Source organism: Balaenoptera acutorostrata, chromosome 10, assembly GCF_949987535.1.
Source record: "Balaenoptera acutorostrata chromosome 10, mBalAcu1.1, whole genome shotgun sequence".
NCBI lineage: Eukaryota > Metazoa > Chordata > Mammalia > Artiodactyla > Balaenopteridae > Balaenoptera > Balaenoptera acutorostrata.
The window spans coordinates 57619071-57644250 of NC_080073.1; the positions used below are offsets into that span (position 1 = coordinate 57619071).

The window sequence follows — 25180 nt, forward strand, 5'->3', positions numbered from 1 at the left end:
GTTTATTTTATGTGGACTTATAGTCAAATCTAACGTTGTAAAAGGAGATGACGCTGGGCTGAAAGACAGGGAAAGAACACAGGGGGACAGATTTTCATCTCAGCCTGAAGGAAACCTTGGGCAAGAGTAGGACTCTGAAAAGCAAATGGGCTGACTCAAGATAGTGTTTCTCATCACTGGCGATACACCAGAGATGTTGGAAGATTGAGAGTGTTGGAGAGGAAGGGCGATTGCCTGGATTTGAATCCCAGCTGTGCCCCTTGTGAACTATGGGCCCTAAGTCACTTAGCCCTCTGTGCCTTAGTCCTCTCATCATAAAATGGTATTTACCTCATACGGTCGTTATGAGGATTAAATAGATTTAAACCTGCAAAACACTTAGAGCAGTGCCTGGCATGTGGTAACTACCACACAAGTGTTATCTGTGTTGATGGTGATGATGGTGATCATGATGATGATGATGATGATGATCTTTATGATGATTATGATGGTGATGATGGTGATGATGATTGGTGGCTGAATCCTATGCCTTTCGAGGAAGTTTTAAAATCTGAGGGTCTATAAGTCTGTCACTTGTAGGAAGGGACACACTTAAATTATATATATGAATTTGTGTTATGCTACATTTATGATGCTGAAAATTCAGATTTTGAGTTGCCCAAAATAACCCATCGGATGTAGTGTATCTTAACAGAACTATTGGCTTAACATGACAGAAGTCTGTAAGGGGCTGCTCACCTGGCAGTCACTATTCTGGCAGTTGTGGTGACGGCAAGGGGGTTTGAGAGCCCTTGGGCCTGGAAAACCTATTTCTTGTTTGCTGCATCATTCCACATCCTGAGTAACACAGGACAATCTGCTCATTGCTATGACTTCATGCCTAGCATCATTTGGGTTATCACATCTAATCATCTAATTTGGAAGGTCAAATCTCATTTATTTAGCAAATTCATCTGTGCAATGAGAATAATTTTGGGAATTAAAAGAGTATAAAGCACTGAGAACTATGCCTGGCACATAGCAAGTGCTTTATAAATTCTAAGTCATTTAGTTTTCATAATAACTCTGAACTACATAGAATTATTATGATTTTCATTGTAATGATGTGGAAACTGATGTACAGAGAGATTAAGTAGCTTTCAAGATCATGCAGCTGTCTAAGAGTAGATTTCAACCCAGGGCATCTGGCCTAGAGTTCATTCTCTTAACCCCTGAGCATTGTGCCTCAAGTGCCTGTGGCCTCTTGTCTTGTGGTGGCTGTGGATTGGCCCACTGAACTGAGACAGAAATGTAGTTTTACAGGATATAAGATTTATTATTAATATTTTGAGAATTCAACTATGGGTGGCATATGATGAAGAAGGGTTTGCTTCCTATTAAAGAATGTCCTTATTAGAATGTATCTATCAGCTGCCTGCCTTGTGGGAAGTCCAGCATGTTCTCTTTAGATGAGGAAACCATGTCTTTATGCAGACTTCTATCAAATGCTTTGATGAAATAGGACAACAAGCACAGCGTATTGTAGCATTATTTGATAATTATAATATATAGGACAGAATGATTTATTGAAAATAAAAGTTTATTTTGTTATACTATGCTTTCCGTACCTCATCTGTAACAACTTAGCTAGTTATAGAACATTCCTCATTTGTATTTTGGAAAGAATAGGGTATTTGTTTGCACTTTGTTTAGCTTTACTGTGGTATAAGAAACAATTCTCAGGGTTATCCCAATTATAGGTAAATGTTGGTAAGTGAGACTACTTGAATACTGATAACATCACAATTTACTATATAAATAATTACCGGTTAATATTGTAAATGGGGGCATACTCAAATTGTTTTAGTTAATGTAAGTAAATTTTTCCTTTTCTTATGGTTAATTCTAAAATATATTTTCATGACTTTTATAAACATGATTGAGGAATTAGGATATTCAGACCAATTAAAAGTGATAGAATCTCTTTACCTTTATAACTCTAACAGTTGGCAAGCAGTGTACGTGACTGGTAAAGATGAAGAATGAGTGGAGATGACTCATTCTCAGTTCGGGGCTCCACTCTAGGCCAGAGAGTTTCTAGCTGTATCTGTCAGCTCTCTGTTCTGATTGCACGTTGGAATCGCCCAAGAAGCTGCAAAAGTGCGTAACGCCCAGGCCTCCCCCAGGTCTGGATCCCCAGGACTGTGTAAGGTACTAGGGATACAACATTGAACAGCAATAGGCAAGCTCCTGCTTGTGTCGAGCTGACAGTATAACCAAGGGAGACTGAAAATACATAAATAACTGTAAGATATCAGTTGGTGTTACAAGCTATGAAGAAAAAGCAGCATAAGATAGAGAGAGTAAATGTTTAAGTCAAGGATGTCTTAATCTTGGAAAACCCCTACATTTGACATAGCTAACTTGTTAATTGTTGGCTTGGGGAAACACTCATTCCCTTTACCGTCCCCTCTGCTTTTGTGACTGTCTTTATCCTGTGCTGAATTGTCATCCTCAAGTCCTCTGTGCCTTTATTTCTGTAGCTTCCAGCCATTAACTTCGATAGTGCCAGAAGCAGCATGACGAAATCTGAGCCTGCCAGGGCGGGTGGACACAGAGCTCGAGGTCAGTGGCACAAGTCCACAGAAGCCATTGAACTTGAAAATTTTAGGTAAGAAATCCAGTATGTCCCTTACCTTCAGCAGCCTGGGCCGCTAATTAGCCCAAAGATTTATTTAAGTTTGTCACAGGAGCTAAAATTTAAAACCCATTTTAAAATTTACCGTGGGGATTCTTAGTTTAATAATTTTAGTTAGTGCTTAACCTGTTCCCATAAGTACTGTGTTAATAGCAGGCTGAATGGCTGCAGGTGAAAGTGACGTGGGAGTTTCAGGATACCCTCTTGACATACATTTAACGTTTGCTCCATGAGGAAGTGGGTCAGGCTGTTGACCTGGCGAGGCTGATAACAAGCTTTGTCTTTAGCTTTTGGCCTGTGCATATCTTGCCAGCTGTGAGGAAGCATAAAGAAGCACCTGCTGTGAGCAGATGTGATGGCTGAAGGCTGTGGTTGTCAAGGCCATGAGGCTTTCAGTTGAAGCATCACCCTCCCCTTTCACATTGAAAGTGTCAGCCCCTGTTTTGCTCTCCTGTTGCCATGGAGACCTCTTAGAAGCTGCACACTGTTGTGGGCCACCCTCCTTCCAGGAGCTGGTTCTCTCCATTTTACAGTTTGTTAAGGTCATTTGGCACCAAGTGTCATGTAAATAATGAATGACATGAAATATCAATATATATATTCTATGGCCATCATCAGAAAATCTACAAACAATAAATGGTGGAGAGGGTGTGGAGAAAAGGGAACCCTCTTGCACTGTTGGTGGGAATGTAAATTGATACAGCCACTATGGAGAACAGTATGGAGGTTCCTTAAAAAACTAAAAATGGAACTACCATATGACCCAGCAATCCCACTACTGGGCATATACCCTGAGAAAACCATAATTCAAAAAGAGTCATGTACCAAAATGTTCATTGCAGCTCTATTTACAATAGCCAGGACATGGAAGCAACCTAAGTGTCCATCAACAGATGAATAGATAAAGAAGATGTGGCACATATATACAATGGAATATTACTCAGCCATAAAAGGAAACGAAATTGAGTTATTTGTAGTGAGGTGGATGGACCTAGAGTCTGTCATACAGAGTGAAGTAAGTCAGAAAGAGAAAAACAAATACCGTATGCTAACACATATATATGGAATCTAAAAAAAAAAAAAATGTCCATGAGACCTAGGGGCAAGATGGGAATAAAGACGCAGACCTACTAGAGAATGGACTTGAGGATACGGGGAGGGGGAAGGGTAAGTTGGGACAAAGTGAGAGAGTGGCATGGACATATATACACTACCAAACGTAAAATAGATAGCTAGTGGGAAGCAGCTGCGTAGCAGAGGGAGATCAGTTCAGTGCTTTGTGACCACCTAGAGGGGTGGGATAGGGAGGGTGGGAGGAAGGGAGATGCAAGGGGGAAGAGATATGGGGACATATGTATATGTATAACTGATTCGCTTTGTTACAAAGCAGAAACTAACACACCATTGTAAAGCAATTATAATCCAATAAAGATGTTAAAAAATTAAAAAATATATATATATATAAATATTTAGAATGATTATTTATTTGGCCTAGGTTTTGTTTCCCTGTTATTTTATGACAATGACTTTAATAGTCCACAAACATCACATGATGTTACATGAGTTAATATTTTTAAAATACGTGTTTAGTGAGGAACACAAAATTCTTTAAAAATTGTTACATATTCAGTCTGCCCATGTCCATGTACTAAGAAATGACAGCCCTGGCTAGCTTAGGGACACACAGTCAGTCCCATGACACCTGAAAGACTGTGAAGGCAGATCAGAACAAACGGCAATAATAAGGATACAAAACCTGCCTCTGAGGTGGTGCATCCATGTAATTCCAGCGTATTTCTCCTAGATCTTAAAATTGGTCTATTTTAACGGGCACAAAAATATTGTATTATATACTACATAGTGATATGACCCTTTTGTGCATTACCTCTTATCCTTTCCCAGTTTTAAAGTGGAATGCTTTGGGATATGTTTAACCTCTCTGATGGCTGTAATATCAGGAAGGAAAAAACTGAAGCTAGAATATCTCACAACTTTGTTGTACACACACCCACCCCCACAATCCACAACCACAGTCGAAGCGGTGTTGACCAAGAGGAAATATGCATGGCGTCCAGTGGTGTTAACAACTAGAGCGGCCACGAGCCATTGTGGGTAGTAAAGTAAAGGGAGGGATCCTTGTCTACCTGTTTCATGGCTGTCTAGATCATGTGCCCAATCATTCTTTCTCTCCATATGCCCTTTTCTTCCCTCTCACCAGTTTTAGCTCTTAAATGTTTATAGGGAATAATTTAGTTAATGTGGTAAAATGAAATATATATGCTATAATCTTTATTATTAACTTTATAATTGAATTTCTACTTCCTATTTTAACAACTGATGCTTGCTTTGGTGATACACGGAATCCCAAAAATCCTTCAATATCTTCATGCATACAGGTGATCTTTCTCTGCATTGTTAATTTTGAGGCAGCCTAAATAATTTTTACTATAAAATGCTTTTCTGTTTGTTTCATCTCAGTATAAACTACAAGAATGAGAGAAATTTCAGCACACATCCCCAGCATAAACTATTTCAGGAGATTTTTACAGCCTTGGTGAAAAATAGACTCATATGCAGGTAAGATTGTCCCAGGAAAGAAAAAGACATTTACCCAAGAATGGCATATTTTATATATCTTATTTCTAGCATATGGTTTGAAGCAGTTTACAAGACTGAACATAGCATGCTCAAAGGACAAAGCAGAGCAAAGACCATTTTGAAGGAGGTGAATGAACCGGCATTGCAGATGACCTCATTTAAATCCCTCTGGTTAGGCCTGAATTTAGCTGAATTTTATGATAGACAGGCAAAATGAGAAAACACCCAAATCACACTGTTTTCCTTGTCTTGAGTTTGGATTCTCAGAAGGCATTTATTGCAGAGACATCTGGTAGCACCGTGGCCAGCATCCTCATGGTATAGGTTTGCAGTCGATAACAAGTGCTGATTAACTGGGCCGCCTCAGCCTGGACCTCGGGGAAAGGATGGGGGTGAGACATCCAGCCACAGCCTGGGGACGACATCTCTTCTCAGGACCAGATCAAATGTTCTTTCCTTTGCTCTCCTTTGTCTTAACACAGGTGCAGTGTGGTGCTGTAGGGAAGGGCTCGCTAGCAGGTCCTCGAGATTCTCTCTCGAAAATTCCAGGGGTTTTCAGTGAGCCATTGACTGGTGCTGGATTGCAGTCAGGAATGAATTTTCTCTCTGTTCTGGGTTGCTTCCAGTGAAAGCTATGCTGCTGCCAGACTTTGGGAGCAGACTTTGCTGGGAGAAGGAGGCTCCCAACATCCTTCATGGTCGTACATGGCCTTATACTCTTCCCAGGAGGCCCAGACTCTCTCCCCACAAGCACTGGCTGAAAAGCCCATGAAGAACCTTGAATCTTCTCCATCACTTTGGGACTTGATTGAGATATCTGAATTCTGTCCCAGTGAGATGGGAAAAATTACCCTTATTCTGGAAAATAGGAAAAATCTTAATAATTTAATGCCTGACCGAAATAAAACTCTGACTTGGTCCAGTGCTGTAGGTGACTGTAAGTAGAAAAGCATCCCTAAATACAGTCTAAGTGGTGGTCTAATGATTTGATCTTTTGGATGGGTTATTTAGTATTGCGTATTTATGTACTGGACAGTGACTGCCAAGTACTTTGGTTTAGTTTAAAACAATCCAAGGTTGGGCCTGCATCTGTCATGCCTTTTTACTTGGCTTAAGCAGAAGATTATTAGACTTGCTCAGATGATACAAGAAGCCTAGAATCTTTACCAAGGTTATATAATTTGGTCACAGCTCAGCTCTTGACAATATACTCAAAGATTGTTAAAAGATTAATGACCATTGCAAAGGACCTGAGGTTGTCCTAGACTGTTTCTTCTTGAGCTTGATGAGAGTAGAGCAATGGTTAGTAGCAGAGTAATTATGCCTGAAATGGTATTGGAAAATGAAGTTCTTTAATTTGTTTTGAAGACAGCTATCATAGACTCCTCAGGGAATGTCCAGTAGGCCATTTGTCAGGTTGGTACTTTGGGTGAAGGCAGAAGATTTCCTATATTAAGGATGTAGAGACCTTACTGTGTCTCTGCACTGAAGGCACTGGGTGCAGGAATTGTTAGGGAAAACAGCTGGGTAGGGGTTGGCATCCAGCCATTGAAAGAGATCTTAACAATTCTAAAGTCAAGAGATCTCTTGTCAGGACCTTTTCAGATTCTTAGTGATTAATGAGGCATCTTAGATTGGATGGAGTTACTGGCTTGCAACATGATCGGTCCCTGGAAATCTTTAAACCAGGAAGCAATGATTATAAATGTCTTTGCTTTCATAGTAGGAGAAGGAATTTAGCAATGTTGAACATCAAGAGCATCCTTTTATGTCATCCTTTCACTGCTGAGAGGTTGTTTTGTTCAGTTCTATTCTAAAAGCAGGGTTGGGTAAAAGATGGATTAAGTATAAAGGTCTTCCATTGTTTCTCACCCCAGATAACCTCGTTTGTTTGGTCAGAACTACCTTTTTTTTGTTTCTTTACCCTCTAGCTTTAGACTAATAGAAGAATTACATCTCAGGGCCTTTCCTGGTATGGCTTCCTATCCCCTTTCTTTGTGAGCATCAGATTTGATGTTGCCTGGAAGGCTTGGATTCAATTCAATAAACAAATTATTGATCATCACTATGTGCAGGGAAGAGAGGGAGCACATGGTGGAGAAGGAAGGGAGGGTAAAAATACAAAGATGAGTAGGACATGTGGTCCCTTTCTTCCTAGGGACTCACTCTGATCAGCCAGTTACCCAGCATCTCAATAGAAAGAAAATGTGATAAATATAAACTGTATTAATACAACCAAGGGATGGATGAGATTGCGGGAGTGGGGGTGTGGTCTTTGTTCCAATTCTGGTTATAGATAAGGTTGGGCATATTCTGGATGTTATGCTGTTCAAGTTTACTCTGAGAATATGGCTGATTGGGAATTTAGTCTCATTTACTTATGCCCAATTGACATTCTTCTTGTTGTCCCTCTTCTATTTCACTTTCCCCACCTGCAGTCTCCCCTAAACCACACTTCTGGATACCCCCTTTTCTGGGTTTTTTCCCTAAGGTTGACCTGTGATTGAGCCTTTGTTCTCAGAAATAAAATTGCCAAGCAGCATCTGAAATGAGACAAGAATTGTTAACCCAGAGTCAGATAAGGCAAGATCTCACGGTAGATCTCAAAGGGCAAGCGCTGAACCTGAGGTTACTCTGGGTTACACATGGCAATGAATCTTGATGTGTGGCAGGGTATGGAAATAAATTTTCATCTTCTAACTTTTCTTTCTGCCCTAAGATCATTTGTCCACAGTAGAGTCTGCCATTAGAAAATACACCCACCTCTTTTTCATCTCATTTGCCTGTGCAGGAAAGCACAAAGGGTTATGAGGTTGTGTAGGGAAGTAAAAATTGTTACAAAGCTGACACATTTCCCAGTTAACTGACTACGTATACAATCGGCCTCTATTCCAGTATCTCTTTTGTGTAACTGTTCCTCCGAGGCCCCTGTCGGTCCATTCCCTGCTGATTGCCAGCTGATGTGAAGATTCTGTAATATAATACAAATAAAACATAATCTGATTTGTGAAATGAACTAGGGAATCTGACTAAAGATGTAGAATTTCATGAAGTTACTGAAAGTGATGGTGCTGAACTGGTGGGATCTGACAGATGAGGCCCTGCCAGAATCAGACGGCTTGACAATTGTAGAAGTTACAAGGAAGGTGACAGGATGGAACTTCAGAAAAGCATGTTTTGAATAGCAAAGAATAGGAGAGGGCATTAGGAAAACTTGATGGATCTTTCTAATATATTTGCAGAAATGAACCTCTTTTATGCTGCAAAAGTGAAAAGTAAATTTGAGGAAATTGGATCATGTTATATGACTTTGTCAGAAAACATATGCCAAAAAGTGTCAGCAGAACCCATTCTTGCTTTGTTCTAGTCATTAGGGCAGAGTTGCATTATAAGTTAAATTTTGTTAAATGTAAGATAAAATATATCTAAGTTTCATAGTTATTTTTTAAAATAATATTTTAATTACATCTTGTCCCCTGCTATTTAATATGAAATTTGGAGTTATTTTAAAGCGGGGTCTCAGGAGTTCCCTGGTGGACTAGTGGTTAGGATTTTAGGCTTTCACTGCCATGGCCCGGGTTCAAGCCCTGATTGGGGAACTGAGATCCCGTTAGCCACATGTCACAGCCCCCAAAAAAGAATAAATAAATAAAGTGGGTTCTCTTTTGGGTACTATTAGCCCAGAATTGCCAGGATATCTCCTCTTCTCCCACCTGTAACTTTTGTAGAGGTACGTTCCAGGTTCTCTAAGTTCCGTTAAAAGAGAACCACCTCGTCTAATTAAGCATGACTTTATTTTTTTGTCCAAAAGTGCAGTCACATTTCTGATAAGAACAAGTTGGCATCCTTATTATTTTACATCACATTTCCTGAAATATCTGCTGCAAATTTGAAATATTTTGGAAATGGGTCTATAGGAAGTCTAGATTGGGAAGCTATTTACATTCTCTATGGGAGCTCAAGAACTGCTTGAGCTAGGGGAAAATATCTAGTCCAAATCATCACAATCCTGTTAAAAAATGCCATTAAGTGTTCTGGGAATGTCACAGAAACCTCTAACCAAGAAGGCCTACATAGTTATTTGTTTGCTAGTCATACCGTGGTTGTCCGTGTCCACACGAGGACCGAGGTCATGATGCAAGTGAGTCTTCTTTGGAGCTTTACCTGATCTTCAGCCTTGGCTCTCTTGACCCCATCACAGGGGATGAGGGGAGAGGACAAGAAGGTCAGAAACAGCAGCAATCTCTTCAGTGTCTCGATTAAGTTCTTAAAATTGTACAAAGTTGATGGAGAGATGCTTTTTCTGTGATTTTATCTCATCAGGTAGTAGAGAGGCCAGTAGGGGCCTTTGAAGACTTCCTCCTCGCCTAGAAAAAGAGAAGCCTGGTCCCTTTGGTAAAGTCTGTCAGATAGTTCAAAACTTCCTAGAGAGATATTCAACTCAGCCCCACAAATTAGATAGAGATAAACGTTCATTAAGGTCCCCAACATCTTAGGTTTGTGTCTTTAGGTACTTTAAAAAATCTGATGGTCAGGGTAAAATTCCTTGACTGCTTCACAGTTTTCCTTAAGGTCTTTTTCCTTCTTGGCCTCATCTCTCCCTCCTGCCCGGTGCATCCTTTGGGCTCACCAAGGTCAGACTGCACCCTTTGTTGTTTCTTGGAAAGTTATTCTCTCTCTTGCCTCTGAGCCTTGGCCCCTGCTCATCCTTGCCTGAAGCCTGCCATCCCCACCTCTTTGCCTTCCTGGCTCTTCTGGCCCCTCAAGTGGCCCTGGGCCCGTGTCCCTCCCACCACACCCTGAGCTGAGCTGAGCTGTTGGAGAACAAGGCTTGGGTCTTTTTCCCCAACTCAAGCCATTGACATTGGTTTTATTGGGGAGTGTGGAGGCTGAGAGTCTTCATAAAGTCGAATTTCTTTGCATTAAATTCTTTTTATCACTGTAAAAAGTTTGAAAAACACAGAAAATTATAAAAAATGAAAATTTACCCTTTATACCACTCTTAGAAATCGCTACATTAACTCTGGCTACATTTCCTTGTAATTTTAAAAAAGTATATGCTTTTTTACTTCACATATGTGAGAGATTATTATGCACATACAAAACTGTATGTGCTTTTTAAAAAATTTTATTTTATTTTTATACAGCAGGTTCTTATTAGTTACCTACATTATACATATTAGTGTATATATGTGAATCCCAATCTCCCAATTCATCCTGCCACCACCAGCACCCCCCCTCGCTTTCCCCCCTTGGTGTCCATACGTTTGTTCTGTACACCTGTTGTCTCTATTTCTGCCTTGCAAACTGGTTCATCTGTACCATTTTTCTAGATTCCACATATATGCATTAATACACGATATTTGTTTTTCTCTTTCTGACTTACTTCACTCTGTATGACAGTCTCTAGGTCCATCCATGTCCCTACAAATGACCCAATTTCGTTCCTTTTTATGGCTGAGTAATATTCCATTAGATATATGTACCACATCTTCTTTATCCATTTGTCTGTCAATGGGCATTTAGGTTGCTTCCATGACCTGGCTATTGTAAATAGTGCTGCAATGAACATTGGGGTGCATGTGTCGTTTTGAATTATGGTTTTCTCTGGGTATATGCCCAGTAGTGGGATTGCTGGGTCATATGGTAGTTCTATTTTTAGTTTTTTAAGGAACCTCCATACTGTGCTCCATAGTGGCTGTATCACTTTATATTCCCACCAACAGTGCAAGAGGGTTCCCTTTTCTCCACACCCTCTCCAGCATTTGCTGTTTGTAGATTTTCTGATGATGCCCATTCTAACCGGTGTGAGGTGATACCTCATTGTACTTTTGATTTGCATTTCTCTAATAATTAGTGATGTTGAGCAGCTTTTCATGTGCCTCTTGGCCATCTGTATGTCTTCTTTGGAGAAATGTCTCTTTAGATCTTCTGCCCATTTTTTGATTGGGTTGTTTGTTTTTTTAATATTGCATGAGCTGTTTATATATTTTAGAGATTAATCCTTTGTCCATTGATTCATTTGCAAATATTTTCTCCCATTCTGAGGGTTGTCTTTTAATCTTGATTATAGTTTCCTTTGCTGTGCAAAAGCTTTTAAGTTTCATTAGGTCCCATTTGTTTATTTTTGTTTTTATTTCCATGACTCTAGGAGGTGGGTCAAAAAAGATCTTGCTGTGATTTATGTCAAAGTGTGTTCTTCCTATGATTTCCTCTAAGAGTTCTATAGTGTCTGGTCTTACATTTAGGTCTTTAATCCATTTTGAGTTTATTTTCGTGTATGGTGTTAGGGAGTGTTCTAATTTCATTCTTTTACATGTAGCTGTCCAGTTTTCCCAGCACCACTTATTGAAGAGGCTGTCTTTTCTTCATTGTATACTCTTGCCTCCTTTATCAAAGATAAGGTGACCATATGTGCATGGGTTTATCTCTAGGCTGTCTACCCTGTTCCATTGATCTATATTTCTGTTTTTGTGCCAGTACCATACTGTCTTGATTACTGTAGCTTTGTAGTATAGTCTAAAGTCAGGGAGTCTGATTCCTCCAGCTCCGTTTTTTTCCCTCAAGATTGCTTTGGCTATTTGGGGTCTTTTGTGTCTCCATACAAATTTTAAAATTTTTTGTTCTAGTTCTGTAAAAAATGCCATTGGTAATTTGATAGGGATTGCACTGAATCTGTAGATTGCTTTTGGTAGTACAGTCATTTTCACAATATTGGATTCTTCCAATCAAAGAACATGGTATATCTCTCCATCTGTTTGTGTCATCTTTGATTTCTTTCATCAGTGTCTTATAGTTTTCTGAGTATAGGTCTTTTACCTCCTTAGGTAGGTTTATTCCTAGGTATTTTATTCTTTTTGTTGCAATGGTGAATGGGATGGTTTCCTTAATGTCTCTTTCTGATCTTTCATTGTTAGTGTATAGGAATGCAAGAGATTTCTGTGCATTAATTTTGTATCCTGCCACTTTACCAAATTCATTGATTAGTTCTAGGAGTTTTCTGGTGGCATCTTTAGGATTGTATGTTTATAGCATCATGTCATCTGCAAACAGTGACAATTTTACTTCTTCTTTTCCAATTTGGATTCCCTTTATTTCTTTCTCTTCTGATTGCTGTGGCTAGGACTTCCAAAACTATGTTGAATAATCGTGGCGAGAGTGGACATTCTTGTCTTGTTCCTGATCTTCGAGGAAATGCTTTCAGTTTTTCACCATTGAGAATGATGTTTGCTGTGGGTTTGTCGTATATGGCCTTTATTATGTTGAGGTAGGTTCCCTCTATGCCCAATTTCTAGAGAGTTTTTATCATAAATGAGTGTTGAATTTTGTCAAAAGCTTTTTCTGCATCTATTGAGATGATCATATGGTTTTTCTTCTTCAATTTGTTAATATGGTGTATCACATTGATTGATTTGCATATATTGAAGAATCCTTGCATCCCTGGATAAATCTCACATGATAAAAGTATATGATCATTTTAATGTGTTGTTGGATTCTCTTTGCTAGTATTTTGTTGAGGATTTTTGCATCTATATTCATCAGTGATATGGTCTGTTTTTTGTAGTATCTTTGTCTGGTTTTGGTATTAGGGTGATGGTGGCCTTGTAGAATGAGTTTGGGAGTATTCCTTCCTCTGCAGTTTTTTTTTTTTTTTTTTTTTTTTTTTGCTGGTGAATCGTGCTTTAATATCAATAGAAGGTGAACACAGGAGAGTGACAGCAGGCGGGGACAGCGGTGGGGAAGTCGTGACGGAGGCCACCTCCTGCCATGCGGGCCACCAGGTGCTATTGCGTGGCTTTTTTTTTTTTTTTTTTTTCACACACACACACTGTATTTTATTTTTACAAGAGATAAATAGACTGACACCAAGCATTGTACATGGATGACCACAACAAAAGCAACAATGATTGCAATTACCAAACATGAAACACACTCATACTATGTCATAATATTGACATTCAGTCCAGTAATCCTCCACTGTAACAGCTCCTTTACTTTGCAGTGAAAATTGATTTCTATATTCTTTGCCTCTGAGTCCTTGTGGGATTTTTTTTTTTTTAATTCAGACAGAACGTCACAAAAATTATACTCATCCTCATCAGTTCACTCAGTCCCATGTAATTAATTTTTTTTTCATCTTGATCTTTTGTTAGCACTTTTATGAGTTCATCAGCTTTTCATTAGAGTTCTGAAAATGCTTATTCATTCAGTTCAGCAGTACAGTCAGTTACCAGAAACCTGTACTTGTCAGTCTTTTCCATGAATTTCTTGAAGATGAAAGCCTTTTATAGGAACATATTTGCAAAAGCATCAGAGTACACCCAGAACTGTCTGTAAATGACAAAAGACTTAAAAATGACCACTGTTAAAGATTTGATGGGCTTCCCTGGTGGCGCAGTGGTTGAGAATCTGCCTGCCAATGCAGGGGACACGGGTTCGAGCCCTGGTCTGGGAAGATCCCACATGCCGCGGAGCGGCTGGGCCCGTGAGCCATGATTACTGAGCCTGCGCGTCTGGAGCCTGTGGTCCGCAACAAGAGAGGCCGCGACAGTGAGAGGCCCGCGCACCGCGATGAGGAGTGGTCCCCACTTGCCACAACTAGAGAGAGCCCTCGCACAGAAACGAAGACCCAACACAGCCAAAAATAAATAAATTAATTAAAAAACAAAAAACAACAAAAAAAAACCCCTCTACTTGTAAACTGCCTTCACTGATTAAGTCCCCTTTAAAAAAAAAAAAAAAAAAAAAAAAAAAGATTTGATGAAAGTTCATAATAATGCAGTTGACAAGAAAATTAGTTATTTTTGAGATATACATTTTAAAGTAATAACTAGGATTATTACTTATAACATTATACCAGAACATATAAGATTTTTAGAAATTTCATGTAATGTCTGAAACATTTATATTAACATATTTCCATACATATTTCCATACAAATACAAATATAAGATTTTTAGAAATTTCATATAATGTCTGAAATATTTATATTAACATATTTCCATACATATTTCCATACAACTACAAATATAAGATTTTTAGAAATTTCATGTAATGTCTGAAACATTTACATTAACATATTTCCATACAAATAACCCAATGAAAGTTTAGTATTAGTTGTTTTGTTTGTTTGTTTTTTTATACTGCAGGTTCTTATTAGGCATCAATTTTATACACATCAGTGTATACATGTCAATCCCAATTGCCCAATTCAGCACACCACCATCCCCACCCCACCGCAGTTTTCCCCCCTTGGTGTCCATATGTCCATCTCTACATCTGTGTCTCAACTTCTGCCCTGCAAACCAGCTCATCTGTACCATTTTTCTAGGTTCCACATACATGCATTAATATACGATATTTGTTTTTCTCTTTCTGACTTACTTCACTCTGTATGACAGTCTCTAGATCCATCCACTTCTCAACAAATGACTCAATTTCGTTCCTTTTTATGGCTGAGTAATATTCCATTGTATATATGTACCACATCTTCTTTATCCATTCGTCTGTTGATGGGCATTTAGGTTGCTTCCATGACCTGGCTATTGTAAATAATGCTGCAATGAACATTCGGGTGCATGTATCTTTTTGAATTACGGTTTTCTCTGGGTATATGCCCAGTAGTGGGATTGCTGGGTCATATGGTAATTCTATTTTTAGTTTTTTAAGGAACCTCCATATTGTTCTCCATAGTGGCTGTATCAATTTACATTCCCACCAACAGTGCAAGAGGGTTCCCTTTTCTCCACACCCTCTCCAGCATTTGTTGTTTGTAGATTTTCTGATGATGCCCATTCTAACAGGAGTGAGGTGATACCTCATTGTAGTTTTGATTTGCATTTCTCTAATAATTAGTGATGTTGAGCATCTTTTCATGTGCTTCGTGGCCGTCTGTATGTCTTCTTTGGAGAAATGTCTATTTAGGTCTTCTGCCCATTTTTGGATTGGGGTGTTTGTTTCTTTAATATTGAGCTGAATGAGCTGTTTATATATTTTGGAGATTAATCCTTTGTCCGTTGATTCGTTTGCAAATATTTTCTCCCATACTGAGGGTTGTCTTTTCGTCTTGTTTATGGTTTCCTTTGCTGTGCAAAAGCTTTGAAGTTTCATTAGGTCCCACTTGTTTATTTTTGTTTTTATTTCCATTACTCTAGGAGGTGGATCAAAAAAGATCTTGCTGTGATTTATGTCAAAGAGTGTTCTTCCTATGTTTTCCTCTAAGAGTTTTATAGTGTCCAGTCTTATATTTAGGTCTCTAATCCATTTTGAGTTTATTTTTGTGTATGGTGTTAGGGAGTATTCTATTTTCATTCTTTTACATGTAGCTGTCCAGTTTTCCCAGCACCACTTATTGAAGAGACTGTCTTTTCTCCATTGTATATCTTTGCCTCCTTTGTCATAGATTAGTTGACCATAGGTGTGTGGGTTAATCTCTGGGCTTTCTATCTTGTTCCATTGATCTATGTTTCTGTTTTTGTGCCAGTACCATATTGTCTTGATTACTGTAGCTTTGTAGTATAGTCTGAAGTCAGGGAGTCTGATTCCTCCAGCTCCATTTTTTTCCCTCAAGACTGCTTTGGCTATTCGGGGTCTTTTGTGTCTCCATACAAATTTTAAGATGATTTGTTCTAGTTCTGTAAAAAATGCCATTGGTAATTTGATAGGGATTGCATTGAATCTGTAGATTGCTTTGGGTAGTATAGTCATTTTCACAATGTTGATTCTTCCAATCCAAGAACATGGTATATCTCTCCATCTGTTGGTATCATCTTTAATTTCTTTCATCAGTGTCTTATAGTTTTCTGCATACAGGTCTTTTGTCTCGCTAGGTAGGTTTATTCCTAGGTGTTTTATTCTTTTTGTTGCAATGGTAAATGGGAGTGTTTCCATAATTTCTCTTTCAGATTTTTCATCATTAGTGTATAGGAATGCAAGAGATTTCTGTGCATTCATTTCGTATCCTGCAACTTTACCATATTCATTCATTAGCTCTAGCAGTTTTCTGGTGGCAGTTTTAGGATTCTCTATGTATAGTATCATGTCATCCGCAAACAGTGACAGTTTTACTTCTTCTTTTCCAATTTGTATTCCTTTTATTTCTTTTTCTTCTCTGATTGCCGTGGCTAGGATTTCCAGAACTATGTTGAATAATAGTGGTGAGAGTGGACATCCTTGTCTCGTTCCTGATCTTAGAGGAAATGCTTTCAGTTTTTCACCGTTGAGAATGATATTTGCTGTGGGTTTGTCATATATGGCCTTTATTATGTTGAGGTAGGTTCCCTCTATGCCCACTTTCTGGAGCGTTTTTATCATAAATGGGCGTTGAATTTTGTCAAAAGCTTTTTCTGCATCTATTGAGATGATCATATGGTTTTTATTCTTCAATTTGTTAATATGGTGTATCACATTGATTGATTTGCTTATATTGAAGAACCCTTGCATCCCTGGGATAAATCCCACTTGATCGTGGTGTATGATCCTTTTAATGTGTTGTTGGATTCTGTTTGCTAGTATTTTGTTGAGGATTTTTGCATCTATATTCATCAGTGATATTGGTCTGTAATTTTCTTTTTTTGTAGTGTCTTTGTCTGGTTTTGGTATCAGGGTGATGGTGGCCTCATAGAATGAGTTTGGGAGTGTTCCTTCCTCTGCAATTTTTTGGAAGAGTTTGAGAAGGATGGGTGTTTTAACTCTTCTCTAAATGTTTGATAGAATTCACCTGTGAAGCCATCTGGTCCTGGACTTTTATTTGTTGGAAGATTTTTAATCACAGTTTCAGTTTCATTACCTGTGATTGGTCTGTTCATATTTTCTATTTCCTCGTGGTTCAGTCTTGGAAGCTTATACCTTTCTAAGAATTTGTCCATTTCTTCCAGGTTGTCCATTTTATATGCATGGAGTTGCTTGTAGTACTCTCTTATGATGATTTGTATTTCTGTGGTATCTGTTGTAACTTCTTTTTTATTTCTAATTTTATTGATTTGAGTCCTCTCCCTCTTTTTCTTGTTGAGTCTGGCTAAAGGTTTATCAATTTTGTTTATCTTCTCAAAGAACCAGCCTTTAGTTTTATTGATCTTTGCTATTGTTTTCTTTGTTTCTATGTCATTTATTTCTCCTCTGATCTTTATGATTTCTTTCCTTCTACTAACTTTGAGTTTTGTTTGTTCTTTTTTCTCTAATTCCTTTAGGTGTAAAATTAGATTGTTTATTTGAGATTTTTCTTGTTTCTTGAGGTAGGCTTGTATAGCTATAAACTTCTCTCTTAGAACTGCTTTTGCTGCATCCCATAGGTTTTGGATCATCGTGTTTTCGTTGTAGTTTCTCTCTAGGTATTTTTTGATTTCCTCTGATTTCTTCAGTGATCTCTTGGTTATTTAGTAACGTATTGTTTAACCTCTATGTGTTTGTGTTTTTTATGTTTTTTTCCCTGTAATTTATTTCTAATCTCATAGTATTGTAGTCGGCAAAGGTGCTTGATATGATTTCAGTTTTCTTAAATTTACTGAGGCTTGATTTGTGACCCAAGATGTGATCTATCCTGGAGAATGTTCCGTGCGCACTTGAGAAGAAAGTGTAATCTGCTGTTTTTGGATGGAATGTCCTATGAATATCAATTAAATCTGTCTGGTCTATTGTGTCATTTAAAGCTTGAGTTTCCTTATTAATTTTCTGTCTGGATGATCTGTCCATTGGTGTAAGTGAGGTGTTAAAGTCCCCCACTATTACTGTGTTACTGTCGATTTCCTCTTTTATAGCTGTTAGCATTTGCCTTATATATCGAGGTGCTCCTATGTTGGGTGCATATATATTTGTAATTGTTATATCTTCTTCTTGGATTGATCCCTTGATTATTTGTAGTGTCCTTCCTTGTGTCTTGTAACATTCTTTATTTTAAAGTCTATTTTATCTGATATGAGTATAGCTACTCCAGCTTTCTTTTGATTTCCATTTGCATGGAATACCTTTTTCCATCCCCTCACTTTCAGTCTGTATGCATCCCTAGGTCTGAAGTGGTTTTCTTGTAGACACATGTATATGGGTCTTGCTTTTGTATCCATTCAGCGAGCCTGTGTCTTTTGGTTGGAGCGTTTAATCCATTCACATTTAAGGTAATTATCAATATGTATGTTCCTATTACTATTTTCTTAATTGTTTTGGGTTTATTCATTTATTTATTTATTTTTGGTTGCATTGGGTCTTCCCTGCTGTGCACAAGCTTTCTCTAGTTGCAGCGAGCAGGGGTACTCTTCATTGCGGTGTGTGGCCTTCTCTTGCGGTGGTTTCTCTTGTTGTGGAGCACAGGCTCTAGGTGCATGGGCTTTAGTATTTGTGGCTTGTGGGCTCTGGAGTGCAGGCTCAGTAGTTGTGGTGCAAGGGCTTAGTTGCTCCACAGCATGTGTGATCTTCCCAGACCAGAGCTCAAACCTGTGTCCCCTGCATTGGCAGGCAGATTCTTAAACACTGCACCACCAGGGAAGTCTCTTGGGTTTGTTTTTGTAGGTCCTTTTTTTCTCTTGTGTTTCCCACTTAGAGAAGTTCCTTTAGCATTTGTTGTAGAGCTGGTTTGGTGGTGCTCAATTCTCTTAGCTTTTGCTTGTCTGTAAAGCTTTTGATTTCTCCATTGAATCTGAATGAGATCCTTGCTGGATAGGGTAATCTTGGTTGTAGGTTCTTCCCTTTCATCATTGTAATATATCGTGCCACTCCCTTCTGGCTTGTAGAGTTTCCGCTGAGAAATTAGCTGTTAAGCTTATGGGAGTTCCCTTGTATGTTGTTTGTTGTTTTTCCCTTATTGCTTTTAGTCATTTTTCTTTGTCTTTAATTTTTGTCATTTGATTACTCTGTGTCTGTGTCTCGGCATGATTCTCCTTGGGTTTATCCTCCCTGGGACTCTCTGCGCTTCCTGGAACTGGGTGGCTATTTCCCATGTTAGGGAAGTTTTCAACTATAATCTCTTCAAATATTTTCTCTGGTCCTTCCTCTCTCTCTTCTCCTTCTGGGACCCCTATAATGCAAATGTTGTTGCATTTAATGTTGTCCCAGAGGACTCTCAGGCTGTCTTCATTTCTTGTCATTCTTTTTTTCTTTATTCTGTTCCACAGCAGTGAATTCCACCATTCTGTCTTCCAGGTCACTTATCCGTTCTTCTGCCTCAGTTATTCTGCTATTGATTCCTTCTACTGTATTTTTCATTTCAGTTATTGTATTGTTCATCTCTGTTTGTTTGTTCTTTAATTCTTCTAGGTGTTTGTTCTTTAATTCTTCTAGGTCTTTGTTAAACATTTCTTTCATCTTCTTGATCTTTGCCTCCATTCTTTTTCCGAGGTCCTGGATCATCTTCAGTATCATTATTCTGAATTCTTTTTCTGGAAGGTTGTCTATCTCCACTTCATTTAGTTGTTTTTCTGGGGTTTTATCTTGTTCCTTTACCTGGTACATAGTCCTCTGCCTTTTCATTTTGTCTATCTTTCTGTGAATGTGGTTTTCATTCCACAGGCTGCAGGATTGTAGTTCTTCTTGCTTCTGCTCTCTGCCCTCTGGTGGATGAGGCTATCTACGAGGCTTGTGCAAGCTTCCTGATGGGAGGGACTGGTGGTGGGTACAGCTGGGTGTTGCTCTGGTGGGCAGAGCTCAGTAAAACTTTAATCCACTTGTCTGCTGATGTGTGGGGCTGAGTTCCCTCCCTGTTGGTGTTTGGCCTGAGGCAACCCATCACTGGAGGCTACAGTGTCTTTGGTGGGACTAATGGTGGACTCTGGGAGGGCTCATGCCAAGGAGTACTTCCCAGAACTTCTGCTGCTAGTGTCCTTGTCCCCACGTTGAGGCACAGCCACCCCCCACCTCTTCAGGAGACCCTCCAACACTAGCAGGTAGGTCTGGTTCAGTCTCCTATGGGGTCACTCCTTCTTCCCCCTGGGTCCTGATGTGCACACTACTTTATGTGTGCCCTCCAAGAGTGGAATTTCTGTTTACCCCAATCCTTTCGAAGTACTGCAATCAAATCTGGCCAGCCTTCAAAGTCTGATTCTCTGGGAATTCCTCCTCCCGTTTCCGGACCCCGAGGTTGGGAAGCCTGACGTGGAGCTCAGAACCGTCACTCCACTGGGTAGGCTCCTGTGGTATAATTGTTCTCCAGTTTGTGAGTCACCCACCCAGTGGTTATGGGATATGATTTTATTGTGATTGTGTCCCTCCTACCACCTCACTGAGGCTTCTCCTTTGTCTTTGGATGTGGGGTATCTTTTTTGGTGAGTTCCAGTGTCTTACTGTTGATGATTGTTCAGCAGTTACTTGTGATGCTGGTGCTCTTGCAAGAGGGAGTTAGCACACGTCCTTCTACTCTGCCATCTTGAACAAATCTCCTCAACTGTATGTGCTTTTATGCAGAGTAGAATCCTTTAGAATCTTGTCTTTTTGTCTCCCTTTTGTTCTAAGTTTCACAACGTTAAATGTAGAAAGGAAGAAAATAAGCTTGTAGGCCTCAAGCTGATTCCTAACTTGGAGGAAATATCTAGCTCTTACATGTTAATTTCTCCTAAAATGTTATTTAGAGTTTATCCCAAACTTAAATTGTGTATACACGCACACTATATGTATATATGCACACACAAAAGTGTCATCCGATTAGAGCTGGAATGGCCCCTGAAGACAAAATCCATTCTACCTCATTTGAGAGATCCAGTAGCTGAGGGGCTGAGGCACAACCTTGACTGGTACTGTGTTCTCCTCCGCCTTGCTGATTCCCTGGTTCTTTATTAGCCAAAGTATTGGGTTTGCCAAAAAGTGCCTTTGGTTTTTAAGAAAAAATAAAAGACACATTTTTCATTTTCACCAAGAACTTTATTGAACAATGTATTCACCCTTTTGTTCCACTACCTTCTGCCAGTTTTCAGCCAACTTCATAATTCCATCTTCCCAAAACTTTTTATCTTTTTGAACAAAGAACTGTACCAAGTACCTTTTACAGTCTTCCAGGGAATTGAATTTTTTTTCCATTAACAGAATTTTGTAAAGACTGAAATAAATGGAAATCTGAAGGTGCAATGTCCTTTGAATACAGCGGTTGAATCAGAACTTCCCAGCCAAGCTGTAACAGTTTTTGCCAGGTCATCAAAGAAACATGTGGCCTTGCGTTATCCTGATGGAAGATTGTGCATTTTCTGTTGACTAATTCTGGATGCTTTTCATTGAGTGCTGCTTTCAGTTGGCCTAATTGGGATCAGTACTTGTTGGAATTAATTGTTTGGTTTTCCGGAAGGAGCTCATAATAGAGGACTCCCTTCCAATCCCACCATACACACAACATCACCTTCTTTGGATGACGACCAGCCTTTGGTGTGGTTGGTGGTGGTTCGTTTTGCTTGCCCTATGATCTCTTCCATTCCACATTATTGTACAGTATCCACTTTTCATCACCCATCACAATTTGTTTTAAAAACGGAATGTTTTCATTACTTCTAAGTAGGGAATCACATGTGGAAATACAGTCAAGAAGGTTTTTTTTCGCTTAACTTATGGGGAACCCAAACATCAAAGTGATGAACATAACCAAGCTGGTGCAAATGATTTTCAACGCTTAATTTGGATATTTTGAGTATCTCCCATGTGGTAAAATGTTGATTGTTCTCAGTTAATGTCTCGATTTGATTGCTATCAACTTCAACTGGTCTACTCAGCTGTGGAGCATCGTCCAACGAGAAATCGCCAGCACAAAACTTTGCAAACCACTTTTGACACGTCCGATCAGTCACAGCACCTTCTGCATACACTGCACAAATCTTCTTTTGCGTTTCAGTTGTGTTTTTACCTTTCTTGAAATAATAAAGCATAATATGCCGAAAATGTTCCTTTTTCTCTTCCATCTTCAATATTAAAATCGCTACACAAAAATTCGCCAATTTTGATGTCTTTTTTTAAATGCATGCTGATATGACAGCTGTCACATACAATCTAACAAAATTGTTTCGAATGAAGTTAAAGACAACTAAGTGCTACTAGAACCATCTTATGGAAAAAACTGAACAAACCTTTTGGCCAACCCAATATGTTTAAAATTGGTTTTCAGGTTTGCCCCACAGAAAAGTGTCACTTGAGTAATTATGTTCTCTCTTTTCAACTATTTACTACTGCTTCTTGTGAAACTCATTCATTTGGATATCTAACAGGCATGAAATTAAAATGTTCCCACCTTCCCAGGAAAGGACTGCTTGTTCTTTGGCCACACATAAGCACCAGAACCTGTTTTAAACCTGACCAAATCAGTAAGTGACAACTTCCCATCAGTACATGAGCTTCTGAGAGCCAGGGAGTAAGCTGGAACACATTCCAGGAACCCCCTTTCCATGGCTAAAATCAATCAGTCCCCAAAAACTCCCACTTATGAAAGTCCACCCGTTCCTGAACTCCTCTATCAGCTTTGCTTTGAGAGACTAAAGTACAGCTCTCTCCTGCTATAAATTAGTCTTTTCTTTCACATATTGATTGGTGGACTTCTTTGGGCATCTCAAAGCTAACATGCCTAAAATGGGACTTTTGATTTCTCTTACTCAACTTGCCTTCCTCTCAACTTTAGTCTTTCCCAGCTATTAACCTAGTCCTAGCTGCCACTGTCTCTTGCTTGGACCATTGCAGTGGGCTAACTGGGCTCCTGGCTTTGACCCTTGACTCCCTATGGTATGGTGTTCCTAACAGCACATCCAAAATGGTCTTTTCAGAATTTCTGTCCCATAATGTCAGTCCTCTGCTTAAAGACTTCCCGTGACTTTCCAGAATAAAAAGTCCAAAATCCCTATTCGTATTCTACAAAAGACCTACAGAACTGGCTCCTACCACCTCTGTAACTTCAGCTCCTATTACGTTGTCTTTGCTCAGTTTGTTCCAGCCCCCAAGGGCTTCCTTGCGCAAACCAGTGCACTCCTGCTCAGGAACTAGATACTTAACTCTTTCGCTGTTCTGACCTTGACTCACTCCTCAGTTCACTCAGATGCTAACCGTATCGGAAAACCCTTCTCTGACTCTCCTTAAATAGCATTCTCAGGACTCCCTAAACCCTTAACTTTAGGGTTGTTTTTCTCTGGTCACCACCTGATGTGCAGTTTTGTTTGTTTGTGTGTGTTATTGGTCTTCTTTCTCTAAATGGTAACCTCTGTGAACACAAGGGCATGGTTTTGTCCAGGCTGTAGTCCTAGGCGTTTAACAGTGCCTGGCTCCCAGTAGGTGATCAGCAAATATCTGAAAGCATTCAATCTCTGAAACTTTCACCAGCCATGGAGAAGAAACAGCTAGAACAGTCCTTTCTACTCAATATCTGTCTGACTTTTGGGACCAACATGACGAATTGGATGGACCTCTGACTCGGTGTCTCTTCTGGGCCAGGTTTAATTGATGACACTACCCATTAAGAATAGTGGAACACGTCAGTAAAGATTCCTTGAATACTCATCTATAATTCATTTCTTCACGTTTTCTTATTCCTTTTAAGTTTTACATGTCTATTTTGATGTGAATTTTGCTTTTACAACTATCCAAAAAAAATAGGGCTCTGTCGTATGAATTTGAGGTAATATTTATACTGAAACAGTTTTGAATTTCTCCACTTTTAAATTTTTAGTGGAACGTGGTAGTTTTTTGGTGGTGGTTGTTTTGTGCGTTAATGAAAAGGGCAATCTAAATAACACCTCCTCTGAAGACGCTGCTTTTTCTGGGTGAGAGCCAGCTGAGGTTGTGACCTCTGGCATTTGCATCAGCCCCTGGATGGAGTTAAACCCAGACCGTGTGACTCTCAGTGCTCAGTCCTGCAGCTTTGTGACTCTCACATCACATACTGGTTTCTTTGACTGCATGGGAAGGTGAAACCCCAACTACCCTTTCTCTTTTCAAATGCTATGTCTCTGGTGGTACCATTTTTCCTTCTCTTTTTTTATACTGATAGCAGAAAATGGCATCTGATGCCTAAAGCGATGTGGCAGGTGGTCGTGGACAAAGGCCGTGGGGCCTGGTCATACTGCCATGTGGTAATAGTCCTGTGAAAGCAGTGGCAAAAGTTCAGTCACAAGAGGGGATAAATATTTGCCTGGTCATGAATCTGCTGCTGTGCAGCTGCTCTATTGGAACACAGCCTCCAGGGAAACACTGTCTTTGCCGACAGACAAGGTTTTCAGAGCTACCTCAGGAGACCCCTCACCACTGTGCAGATCATGCCTGCCCCCGCAGTAGACGTATCTAAGAGCCCCTTTCTGTGACGGGTGGAGGTGGGGGATGCGGGAGCCCTGGCCTGGGAGTCAGGGCCCAGCTCTGCTACCTATGTGCGCTCTTGGATCCGTCACCTGGCTCCTCCTCAGTCAAATAAAGGCAGCCATCTTTAGAGTCTGTCATTATTATTCTCTGTAATCCTCTGCTTACACTAGACTCAGTGTGTTTCCTAGTCCCCCGACTCTTGACAAACAGAGCTCTATATCACCTTACAGAACATGCCATTCCCCATGAACAGCAGAGCTCCAGCCAGTGAGCCAGGTCCTTGGGTGAGGGGGGAGGTTGAGGGCTGGAAGCCATGGAGGGAACAACTGCTCCTCAGAGGTCAACGCTCAGAGGGGAGGCCCTGCCGGACCCAGACACCAGGAATTCTATTTACATTTACAACAGGCCAGAATCACATAGAAATATTAATAGCTTTGGGCCACAGTTCCTAAATTGTAGAGCAAAAAAATGCCATTTGCTTGGAACAGAACTTTGAGACTTTTCTGGAACTCTTCATTTGTTTACACTCCTTTTATGGTAAAAACAAAACAAAAACCGTTCCGGAATTCTTTTTCTTTTCTTTTTTTTTTTTTAGAGGTGAGAAGAAACAGAACAAAAACACCTTTTCATATTTAATGTGAAAAAACATTCGAAAGGCCATGGACTTTC

The 25180-nt window shown here is 39.6% G+C and overlaps 1 protein-coding gene across 1 annotated transcript in view; it reads left to right on the forward strand.

Moving 5' to 3' along the window:
- The window catches only part of NEK10 (NIMA related kinase 10), a 302206-nt gene that overhangs the window by 25818 nt on the left and 251208 nt on the right, over positions 1-25180 (forward strand). The window contains exons 5-6 of the mRNA XM_057555449.1: positions 2523-2650; positions 5156-5254. Of these exons, the coding sequence (XP_057411432.1) occupies positions 2523-2650; positions 5156-5254 (227 nt within the window). The remainder of the gene's footprint in view (positions 1-2522; positions 2651-5155; positions 5255-25180) is intronic.